Genomic DNA, 12,794 nt, shown 5'->3' with positions numbered 1-12,794 from the left:
TACGCAGATGATACACAGCTGGTACTCGCTATAAAAAAGGATGGAGAAAGGATGGCAGCCAGCTTCCAAAAAGACATGTTGGCCATCAGTAACTGGATGGGCAGCAATTGCCTTAAACTTAACTCCGATAAAATGGAGGTCATGATCTTTGGTAAGCTCTCTCCCATCTGGTCAAGCTCCTGGTGGCCCTCAGATCTAGGTCCTCCACCAAACCCTGTCCCCAAAGTCAAAAACTTGGGAGTTACTTTTGACGTCAAACTGACCTTCGCACCCCATGCGAACGCAATCGTATCTGCCTCTTTTTACAAACTTAAAACCATCAAAAAGATCCTTCCTTACCTTCCCCCAATTCAGGAAGGACGCTGGTTGCTGCCTTTGTGATGTCCTCTCTGGACTACTGTAAAGGACTCTTCGCTAATGCTCAACAAAAGGTCCTTCTAAAACTGCAATCGGTCCAGAATGCCGCAGCCAGAATGCTCTCAGGCACCCCGAAATTCAAGCCCATTGCACATGTAATCAAAAGTTACCACTGGCACCCGGTGAGGAACCGAATAAAATTTAAGGCACTGTGCATTGCCTATAAAGCCTCTCGAAACTTAGGTCCACGTTTTCTTCTAAACTCTTTAGTCATTCACACCCCCAACAGCCACTCCGCTCTTCCAATGCCTACCTTCTGTCAGTGCCTCGGACCAAAACTGCCTTCTGGGGCGGTCAACGTTTTGTTGTCTCTAAGGCAAAACTATGGAATTCCCTCCCTTTGGAGATCAGATCTTGACAAACTCTGTTGACTTTCAGAAGAAAAATAAAGACCTGGCTGTTTAATCAATAATCTCTGCTTTTCTCTGTCACGTCCTTAGTGCTGAGACGCCTCTGGGCATTTGCGCACTTTACAAGTTTCAAAAATAAATAAATAAAATTAATATCCACCACGACAGACTCCTTGTCTTCATGGAAATACCTACTGAAACATATCCAACAGTGACTCACCAAGAAACTGAAACTAACCTTTTTATACCATCCATAGGAGCTCCAGACATGTTCCATGATACAACAAATCAGTACTGACGAGTCTATAAAATCACAAAGAAAACACTGTGTTTTCAGTTTATGGCAGCCCCAGACATGCTGCTCTGCTTATTCTGATCAACATTAACAAGCGGCTCCTATAAGTCTGATGTCACAAAACTGATCAAACTATGGTTTGTGGCACACAAATGAAATACATGCACCTTTGTTTACATCACAAAATAGTTACAATTCAATTCTATGACATCACAACACAAATGTGACTAAAATACAGCAGTGCACAGCCAAAGCAACCTTTCGAGGTGTAACACTGAACGAGGGCTGCGACTGATCTCTGTGGCATCACAAACCAAATAAACCTATTTCTATCATTTATAGAGCACATGGCGACCCAAAGGCATCCCAGAGCTGTGTAAGAGGCAGAATCCCATCCGGGTAGAACGCGCTTTTGAAGGAATAAGCTATTTAAAGAGCCAGGTTTCGATCGCTTTACGGAAGTGTAGCTTGTTTTCTATCATACGAATAGCTGGTGGTAAGGTTTCCAACGCTTTGCTACATTAAAGCTGAAGGAGCCACCACATCTCATTTTTTTGATAGTTGGGACAGAAGCCAGATGTAAATTCGCTGACCGGAGTGGTGTATTCAGAGTATAGAGAGTGATCAGTTATTGAAGGATAGGTGGACCATGGCCTAGCAAAATCCAGTGCACAATGATTTCAATTCCACTCTTTGGGCAATGGAAAGAAGACAATGAGGTCCCTCAGGCCCTGCCTAAGTGACTGCGATCTAAGGATTTCAACCAGTGTGCGTGCAGCCGCATTCTGGACCACCTGGAAATTCCAGATAACTCCTTTTGGGGCCCCCAAGTATAAGGAGCTACCATAGTCCAAACGAGGCAGTACTAAGGCTTGAATCACCACTTGTCTCAAAGTCTGGGGGAGCAAGTGTAGGATCTCGCTTAGCAGTCTGATCTACTAAAATATATAATATGAAACAAAGAATCCGGTCGGGGCAGAGACCGTCAGACAGGGCGGTCCGAGCTCAGGTCACCGGTTACCCTGCAATATATTATCCTAAAGAAGTATGACGGTCGCCTTGGTTTGTTGCAGTAACAAATTTTATTTGGCTGCACAGCAACGCGTTCCAGCTTACGCCTTAGCGTGATCAAGGCGTACGCTGAAACGCGTTGCTGCTATACTTCTTTAATTGAGAATTTATATATATATATATATATATATATTTGTGCAGGTTCCATATCCAAAATAACAAAAACCACAGTCCTCGTGGAGAATGAAGATACGGACACGGTCCTCAGATTTGTGCAAAGGTTTATTTTCGGTGTTCAGGCGTCACGACGCGTTTCGGTCCCTCCTTGGACCTTGATCACATGACACAGTGTAATCAATCACATGGGTTTAAATGCTGGTTAGGATTGATGACATCAGCATCGTACCATAGACATAGAAAAGTTTTTTCAAGAAACAGTAACTTTAAAAACATCGCAGTTAAAGTACATTATGTCAATATCAGAGGTACATAAACAACCCAAGTTTAAAAAGAGAATATAAAGTGCAATAGTGAAATAAAGCAAGGACAAAAATCTTTGAATCGTCCTGACTGAAAAGTGCTTGTGCAAGTGAAAAAATTGACAGGTTTAAAATATCTAGGGTGCGCTGCGATGTTAAGCAGGAGTTTACACAATTTTGAGCCCAAAATTGGTTGCATGTAACATGCATTATTAATCACATGAGTAATGGTGTAAATACCAGATTGTGATAGTTTCAAGCGTGCAAAGCACAAGTGTAAAAAATTAAAAACTAACGGTATAAATACCTTACCATGCTAGAAAATGCACTATGTTACAGGACTTAAAGTTATTCAGATTATACAGGAGAAAGTTGTGTCTAATTATAGACATATGGAGCCCCAATAAAACAAGTCAGAAGAGACATGATTAACAGTTTCAATTTCAATTTCATGGCCGGAACTGCGGAACCCATCGATCTTGGTTAATAATATGCCCATATTGTGCCATTTGTATCCTAATGATAAAGAACCTCATGTTATTGGTTATACTCATTATTTCGTCGAGAAACTGTTCACAAATATCGGTTGCATATATAATTATATACACTATTTATATGTTGTGATGTATGCTGGTTGTTTGAATAAATAGCTTAAAATGCAGGTATCAAAATTATATCCCAAATATCAAATCAGATTTAAATATTGATAAAATGTGAGTAATAAATAGGATAAAACAGCATACATTACTGTGCAGTCAAATTGTATCATGGGTTATTGGATTGACACGGATACATAGACACAAAAAGCACTTGGATAGGGTTCCGGTGGTTTTCAGTGCAAGAAACAATTAAAAATAGCCATGTAGATATTAGCCCCAGAAGTATTCAGTTGAGATATATTTATAGGCATATTGACAGATCCTCAGTCATATTAAGACCCGTGGGCTGTTTGGTATTCAATTCGAGGATATATCTCGTTTCCAATTGACGCAATTTTTCCTCGCGATTCCCACCCCTTCTGCTAGCTGGTACTGAGTCAATGACAAAGAAACTGAGTTCCCGGCTGTTGGAATTATGCATGGTCTTGAAATGCCTGGCCACCGGGTATGTGTTATCTTGGTTAGTTATGGCCCTAAGGTGTTGTAAAATACGTTTGTGTACTGGGAGTTTAGTACTTCCCACGTACATAAGTTTACAAGGGCAAGATAACACATATACTGCAAACTCTGTTTTGCAGGTCAACAGTTGTTTTATTTTGTGTTTTTGGTGATCAAATGGCGAGGTATACAATCTCATGTTGGTGCCTTGTTTACATGCTTTGCATACTTTGCAGTTATAAAATCCACTGTGGGTTTTCAGCCAATCTGTGGACTCTATCACTTCTGGGCTGGTCTTGATAAGTTCATCCCTCATAGAACGGCCTCTGCTGTAGGTAATAGATGGACGGATCGGCAGAGTACCACCGATAACCGGGTCACACAGTACCAAAGGCCAGTATTTGCTGATGATGGACTCAATCTTTTTGTGCTGTTGACTATATTGTAGTATAATTCTAAAGGGAGTACCCCTATTAGACGTTTTACCTACATTCATTTGAGTACCATCAGAACTGCTAGAGACTACCTGCATATTGGTTCCTGTCTGTAAAAGGGATGACCGTTCTTTGGCCATGGATTTAGTAATGGCTATTTCAATAAGTTTGTCACTGTAGCCTCTTTCCCTGAATCTTAAAGCACTCTCTGTTTGTGCCTTAAGTAAGTCTTCCTCTCTGCTGTGAATACGTCTCAGCCTCAGCATTTCCCCATAGGGGATGCTGGCTATCAGATGACGTATGTGGGAGCTTGAGGCATGTAATGTTGAGTTCCCTGCTGTGGCTTTCCTGTGAAGTCTGGTCTCTATACTGTTGTGTTGGATATATACTTCAGTGTCCAGAAATGTTATAGACTTAGCATTTATGTCTGCGGTGAAATGTAAATTCAGTTCATTGTTATTAAGACAATCCACAAATTCATTAGCTTTTTGTACATCACCATTCCAAACAATAAAAAGATCATCAATAAATCTATACCATGCCACAATGTGGTCTGCCATGATCTCCCGGTGCTCCACCATAAGAACCAGCTCCTCCCACCAGCCCATGTGGAGACACGCGTAGCTGGGGGAGAAGCTGGATCCCATGGCGACACCCCTGAGTTGCTTGAACAACAGATTATTAAACATAAAAATGTTATTGTTCAGACAGAACTCTACCATTTCAAGTATCATTTTCTTGTGTTGTGCCATATTACTCATAGATTTACCAAGGTAATATTCCAAAGCTCTTAGGCCATCAGTGTGCTTGATACTTGTATACAGGGAACTAACATCAAGTGCCATAAGCAAGTACCCTGGTTCCCATTTCAAGTCTTTCAATTTCTTTAGAAAGTCACTAGTATCGCCAATATATGATGGTAAAGCTTTGACGTGTGCCTGTAAAAAATAATCTACATATTGAGAAACATTCTCAAGGCAACTCTTTCTTGCGGAAATTATTGGGCGCCCTGGGGGATTATTAGGGTCTTTGTGCAGTTTTGGTAAGAAGTAGATCGTAGGAACCACAGGGAAGGGATTGTGAAGGAATTTGTATTCTTGATTTGTAATTAGTCCTTCAAATTTCCAGTGTGAAAGTTTTTTGGCAATTGTTTCATACATCTTTTTTAGATCTGTAGCATTGCATCTACTGTAGCAGTTCCTGTCATGCAATTGATGAAAAGCCTCTTTAGTGTACATTTCTTTACTCAACAGGACGATGTTTCCCCCTTTGTCAGAGGGTCTAATCACAATTTTGTTGTTCTTTTTTAGTTTTGCCATAAGGGAAAAATATTCCATCCTCTCCTTATTATATCTTTTTCTTGTTTTTTTGTTTGTGTCCACATTCAAAGATTTAAGTTGTTCAGTGACCTGATCGTGAAATAAATCTATTGAATCTTTCAACATAATTGGATTGAACGTGGATTTAGGTCGAAATTTCGTTAGGGGACCTCCGGTATCCATGACTCTCTCAGTATTTGTTTCATTTGTAGTACTCAAATCCACACCCTCCCCTTGGGTGTTAGTTGAATTACCATCCCACAGCTCTTGGATCTCATGTTGTAGACCACCCTCCATTTGAGTACTTGTCTGGGAGGTGGACATATCTTCACTTGTGGTGGTATAGTTATTGCGGTCACTTTTTTTATTTTGAATATGGTATTTTTGTAATTTCAGTTTTCTTGTGCTTTTAAATATATCAAGTCTTGTTTTCGCGTAGTTAAAGTTGTTAGCAGGGCAATACGTCAATCCCAAACTGAGAATATTTTTCTCCTTTTCATTCAGTGGAGTTTGCGAGAGGTTTACAATCGTTTTATTGACACAGTCCACAGTATTTATTGCTGTTTGTTTTTCCCTCTCCAATTTCCTTTTTTCCTGTAGTTTGGTTTTGTTGCGTTTTGCTTTCCGTCGTTGCTTGCGTTTCCAGTTTTTGACTGATCGTAATTTACTTTGTTCGTCCGCGGTCTTAGTGTTGCTTTTCTGGCTTCGCATAAAAAAGCCAGCTCCTCATCAAAAGTACCAACAGAGTCTAAAACAGCAATATTTTCCCTTGATTCGGGGTCACTTTCTGCCCCTGAGCTTAGGCTCGTCAAAGAGGTACTTGAAGAACCTGCCTCCTTTCTCTCAGATCTTGTGTTAGTGGGGTTGCTGTTTAAAGCTGCTTTTTTGTTTTTTCTTAGCGCTTCATATTTTCTGGAAAAGGTGAAGATTTGGCAAGTCTCAGTCAGTCTTGTCACGGAAAAACTTGTAAGTTTTACGCTCCTTAATTTTATCTTCTTCTTTTTTTAGCCTTGATTTCATTTCAGCACGAAGTTTCGTAGTTTCGTCAGGTTGATTTAGGGCTTCAATCTCTTCATTCAATTTGTCTATTTCTTCTAGCAGTTTGGCACGATCTATTTCGGCATATTCTATAAGTATTTTCATTAGCCGCTTTGATGAATCTAGATTACATTCCGCCCAAGCTCTCATCATTAAAGGGTTCGGGTCCTCATAGCTTGGCGCCAGGAGAATTCTCAACCCTCTTGGGACTCTGTCCACATCTAAGTAAGTTCTCAGAGATCGTGTCTCCCACCATTTGCTTTGCTCACTGCGGCTCTTTTTCTCAAGTAATTTGAATTTCTCCTTAAGGCTCGTGTTAACAGTTGACTCAGGTACTATTGTATTTCCCCGTTTGTTACGCGTTGCAGGCTCCTGTTTAAACATCAACAGCGCAGCCTGTTCCCGTTCGTTCACTGTGTCAGACGCCATTATACCGTTTGCAGAAAACTTTTGACTGGCGAGCAGCAGTAGGAGGGGGTCAATTTACTCCTACGCTTCACCAGTCGCACTCCTCTCGCCCCTAAGATCGCTTAGCAGCTCGTACCTGGGTTTCTCTTGGAAGTTCCCGATTCCTCCGAATCCGGTTCCCGCCAAGTCCGCCCACTGCACTCGCCGCCGTTCACGATTCACCGGGGTGGCTGTTGCGTTGCTCCTTCCGGAGTACAGACAAAGTTCCTCCCACAGGGGAGGAGCAGGTTTCCTCGGATCGCTGCAGATTCCAGATAACTCCTTTTGGGGCCCCCAAGTATAAGGAGCTACCATAGTCCAAACGAGGCAGTACTAAGGCTTGAATCACCACTTGTCTCAAAGTCTGGGGGAGCAAGTGTAGGATCTCGCTTAGCAGTCTGATCTACTAAAATATATAATATGAAACAAAGAATCCGGTCGGGGCAGAGACCGTCAGACAGGGCGGTCCGAGCTCAGGTCACCGGTTACCCTGCAATATATTATCCTAAAGAAGTATGACGGTCGCCTTGGTTTGTTGCAGTAACAAATTTTATTTGGCTGCACAGCAACGCGTTCCAGCTTACGCCTTAGCGTGATCAAGGCGTACGCTGAAACGCGTTGCTGCGATACTTCTTTAATTGAGAATTTATATATATATATATATATATGTATATATATATATAAAAATAAATAAAAACATCACACAGCATCCGTGACAGTTCTCTTCATTTTAAAGCTGTTCCATCTATTCTATATACCATCAAAAGGCAGCTGCAGCTTCTCTAAGGCATCACAAATCATCTACAACAATTTCACATGACATCACAAAGTAGATGCGTCTATTGTCTATACAACATCACAATGTAGCTGCAAATAGTCTATATAACATCAGAGTTGAGCTAAATATGATTTTATGATATTTCAAAACATTTCTACTCTACATACAATTTTATGAAGTAGCTGAATCTATTATGTATTAGATAGAAGGCAACTGCAGCCAATGTCTTCAACATCACAAGGCAGCTGCAGTTATTCTCTGTACGAAAACAAACAAGCTGCAGAAACTCCCCCATTAAATAACAAAGCACCACAGCTATTTCCCACAACTTTACATCGCACCTACAGGTAATCAAAAATAAATCACAAGAGAGCTGCAACTATTCTTTATGTAACCTTAGAAGGAAATGCTACTAATCGATAAAACATTACAAAGCAGCTACAACTATTCTTCACAATCTCCTAAAGCAGCTGCCATTTATTCCTATATCATAGCAAACATGTTATATTAGAACATTGGAATGTTGAGAGCTCCATTGAAGACAATGGAGTCGCTCTAGGCTTAAAATGGCTGGTATAAGGCCGGAGCTCCTACATTGCAATGTGTATCTTCATGAATGTCACTTTTCAATTTAGATCATTCTACCCTCAGTGGATGGAATGTTGTATTAGTCTAAAAGGTCTGTGGCTTGGGCCTATAACTCGGGTTCAGGGCCTTTAACGACCGGTATAGCCCTCGGCAGCGAGCTAGAAGGCAATAATAGTAACTACATCTATTCTCTCCGACATAAGCAGAGCCAAAAATTTTAAATCAGTTTCAGTTTATGAACTTTATTTCGATTTGTAAAAAAAAATCACAAAAGTTGAGACAACATAAACATGAGGGCCAATTAAACATACAACATGATTCCAAAAACATGAGACTTATTAATTAAATTGAATTAAAACTAACACCCTGGATATCCTTCATAAAACAATAAATACATTAAAAATACTCTAAAACCAACCCATAATGGCCAACCTAGATGTAAACTTGGCATTTGATTTGATATGTGTAGGGGAGCATAATAGCAGTACCATAAGGTGCGCAGTGCTATATTGAAGATACAGAGGTGTGAGACGGAACGTGAACAATTACAAGCGTCTCCTTTCATTCCATCGAATTACCCACACCCAGCCCAGGAACTTAGCTGTAGCAACCACAATCGGGCCTTCCACTGAGGTTTTTAAAATTCTGAAGGCCTCACTGCTGGACCTAGTGCCCAGACTAGAGCATACGGGTTTCAGCCACGTGCGTCTGGGTTTAGTATAGGCTTCACAGACAAAAAATATATGATTTAGTATTTGTATTGCACCATTTAGAGGTAAAACTATTTATGGGCAAAGAACCCACCCTTAATTGGTGAAACAATTTCCTGTCTCGGGTTGAAATCATTTCACTGGTGCAATTATTTGCTGTGTCATAGCACAAAGCAGCTCTAGATATGTTTGATGACACATCAAAGCTGTTTTAACTATTCTACGAATTCACAAATCAGCCCTGCCTGCCCCAGCATCATAAATCATACCCGGCAGTTTAATGGCGCCACTAGTCACCTCGACCCATGTTGCATGGAATCACCAAACAGCTCTGCATTTTCTCCTCACCGCTATGAAGCTGTTCCAGACATGCCCCATGACAGCTCTGAGAAGCCACAGTTATGCTCCTTGACGCTATGAAGTGGCGGCATCTGTGCAATATCAATTTACACACCAGATAGTGCCTTTATAATGTTGAAAGAGCCGTGTCCTTTAAAGGGAGAGCAGCTGTGCCCCATGACGTCACAAATATTGTACAATATGCCAATTTCACACCGACCTATTATGCAACTGTGCCACGTGACACCTCAGAGCATGAACAGCTTACTGCAAAGTATTACCAAGTAGATACAACTGTGCTCCAAGACGTCACATAGAACATATTATTGTACCATAACATCACAAATCACATACAGGCAGCCATTATCTGCCATCTCAAATCAGATGCAGTTGTGAAATGTGATATCACAAAACAGATACAACTGTGTCCCTGGCATTAATATGATGATAGGGCTAGGGGTCAAAACATCTTTAAAAAGCTATCATTGCTCTGTGAAACCCCAAGCAGATAAAATGCTCTACCACTCCTTTCAAGCACAACAGTGCTCCTGGCCATTGCAAGAAGAAACAGGTGTGCTCCCCAATATCATAAAGCAGATATCTACACTCTGGCATTGCACAACAGGTACAGTCATGCTCTGTGACATCGCAGATCAGACACAGTGGCAATCTTAAAATGGGTGAATGTGGGGATGGGTAAGTGTGGAGTGCTGGGTGAAGTATATGATGGGATGTTATTACCTTATAGGTTCTTACTGTGTTTGCAGTTGAACAGGGGAGGTGTTAAGATGTTTCGATGGGAACCAGTGATGTTATTCCCTGTAAAGATGGATGCTAGAATATTCAGTGACATCACATCCTATTGACATAAATGCTAGGAAATGCAGCGATGTCGCTTCCTTTGGAGAGGGATGCTAGGAAATGCAAAAATATCACTTCCTGTAAGATGGATGCTGGAGAATGAGCACTGCTTGCCTGGCTTCTTCTTTTGAAGATAATTTAGGCACTAAACAAGTAAGGGTATTTCTTGTGACTATCAATACTGGGAAATGCAGTGATCTAGCTTCCTGTGGGCACTGAACAAAAGAGTGATGTCACTTCCTGTGCAGGTGAATGCTGGGAAATGAAGTCCGCCTATCTGGATTATTTTTTAGGGCTCGCCTGCTAATGCGCTTGCGCATTGCTGGCGAGAGATATAGGGGCTTAGCCAGAGTTGAACCAAACGGGCGATTTCATGCAGTGCCCGTGAAAAGCGCGTGCACGCATCAAAGCCACCAGCCTCCCTCCCACAGGCATCCCCCAGCGTGCGCTCTGCCTCAGGCATTTCTCCTCCCCTAATTATTCACTTCCCTTTTCACGGCCGCCAGGCCGTGACTCACATTTCTCCTCACCCCAGCAATGCCAAGAGCTTGTTTTCTACAGTATGCTGGTTCTTCTTTCTTTCACTTCCCATCCATCTCCGACCTTTCCTTTTATTTAGTTAGTGCGCTCTTTTAGCTGTAAACATTGGGGCAGTTTGGCAGTTTAATTGTCGTTTTATTTGCGGAGTTTGGCTTCCTCTGAAGGGCTGTTTGCTTGCTCTGTGGACAGGCATCACCTTTCTCTATCTTTTTCACCATGCTGCCTCATTCGTTCCCTCCCTCTCGATCAGTTCCCCCTCCCCTCTCACTCATCTCTCAAACTAGACTAATCTCTCACCTCTTCCTCTTCTCAAGATTACCCTCCCTACTCCTCTCCTGCTCTCCCTCTCCTAGCCTCTCTCCCCTTCTCATTATTCTCTGACCCCTCTACTCCATCTCATCTGCGTTCCTCTTTATCTCTCCCCCCCGCACTCTCTCTTGTTTAAGGATGGTTTTGGTAAGAAATCAGGGATATCACTTCCTTTGCAGGAGGATGCTGGGAAATGCAGTGATGACTTTCTGTAGAGATGCTTGCTGAGTCATCAGAATCACTGTGAGTTTCTGGTAACTTGATAATTAACCCCATGGCTGAGGACAATGTATTCGTTCTATGATATATATGTAAACCTCTATAATAGACGTCACTATACTGATTAGTTTAATCTTTGAAGACCTTGTTAAGAAGCCACCAGGCACGCTTAAGTGTTTCCTACAAAGTGAATAGTTACAATATTCATAACGATAAAGCAGAAAGTTTAAGATACATGGAAATATTTGTGTAACTACTTTACTAGCAGAGCACAACTTCATTTACAGTAGATGGAGGTGAACGCATGCTTCATTTCGGCAGGAAACATTTACCCTAGTTGTTGTAAAAGCTCAAGATACTGTTTGTTTCTCACAAGTAAGTGTCTTTAATAAATATTAGGCAATCAATGCAAAGTACCACTGAAATTACTCACCGGAGCTCCAGGCAGACCAGGAGGACCAGGTTCTCCCTAAAGGAAGAGAAAGCAAAATATCAATCAATAAACAGCTACTGAGTGGTGCCACCTTGGCAGCTCTGAAAATGTTAGTTCCCTATAGAATTAGTGTACCAAACAGTCAGCTTTTGTCTTCATTTCATGCTCTATAGATAAATAGTATCCATTGTTAATTTTAGTTCATATCAAATGTGGTTCTCCCTGTTTATTTATATTCTACAGCAACTTTAGGGCTTTAAATCTCATGTCCAGAAAAAATCTAAAAAACAAAACAAACAAAATTAAAAATAAAGTGTGTATAATATATATATATATATATATATATATATATATATATATATATATATATATATATATATATATATATATAAAATACTGTAGGCAAAGATTGAAATCACTAATAACACACTCCACTGGGAGGAGAAAATGCATGAGTGTGGAGCGGGGTCCACGGCGGACGGAAAGACCTTCTGCCGCTTTTCCACCTGGTCGACAAGTCGATCGGGCGGAAAAGGGTTCAATATGGAGGCGGTGTTCGTTTAACACCGCCAGCCATATTAGAATGTGTGCTGGGATGCCGCCATGGAAAGGCATGCAGAGTCCGCCTGCGGCGGCCTGTTGCGGGCCCCCTGGGACTTCGGGAGGGGTGGGGTGTGCACATGGGGGGTACCTATGGTACCACCCTGCAGTTCCATGCACAACATGGTAGGCACGCGCGGTGCCTGCCATGTTGTGCATGGAAGTGCACGAAATGCCTTCCTGGCATTATAGCGGGCGGTGCTGAGTGCACCGCCCGTCGCAATGTCAGGAATGCAGGATGGGCCCGCCAGTGTGGCGGGCGCATCCTAATCTCTGCAACAGGACCCCCGCACCTATGGCAGGCGGTCCCATTCCACGGGAGGATGGCGGGCAGACAAAGTCCGCACGTCATCCTAATGACCCCCTTAGTTTGGGATGTTTTAAACATGATTAGGAAGCAAAAACATAAAGGGGAGATGCAAGATAGATGTATAAACAGTTGTCTGAATTAGAATATAGATCACAATAAGAGGGGCGACTTTTTCACCCCAAACCAGTCGCACAGCTAAATGCGCAGCGCTTTTAATTAA

General features: G+C 41.8%; 1 protein-coding gene across 1 annotated transcript in view; it reads right to left on the bottom strand.

Moving 5' to 3' along the window:
• COL9A3 (collagen type IX alpha 3 chain) overlaps positions 1–12,794 on the bottom strand; it is a 217,412-nt gene that overhangs the window by 161,208 nt on the left and 43,410 nt on the right. The window contains exon 3 of the mRNA XM_086929605.1: positions 11,665–11,700. Coding sequence (XP_086785731.1) covers positions 11,665–11,700 — 36 coding nt within the window. The remainder of the gene's footprint in view (positions 1–11,664; positions 11,701–12,794) is intronic.

The sequence above is a fragment of the Lissotriton vulgaris genome, chromosome 7 (assembly GCF_964263255.1).
Source record: "Lissotriton vulgaris chromosome 7, aLisVul1.2, whole genome shotgun sequence".
Taxonomy (NCBI): Eukaryota; Metazoa; Chordata; class Amphibia; order Caudata; family Salamandridae; genus Lissotriton; species Lissotriton vulgaris.
The sequence above is the reverse complement of the archived record's forward strand: the minus strand, read 5'-3'. Positions and strand labels throughout refer to the sequence as shown.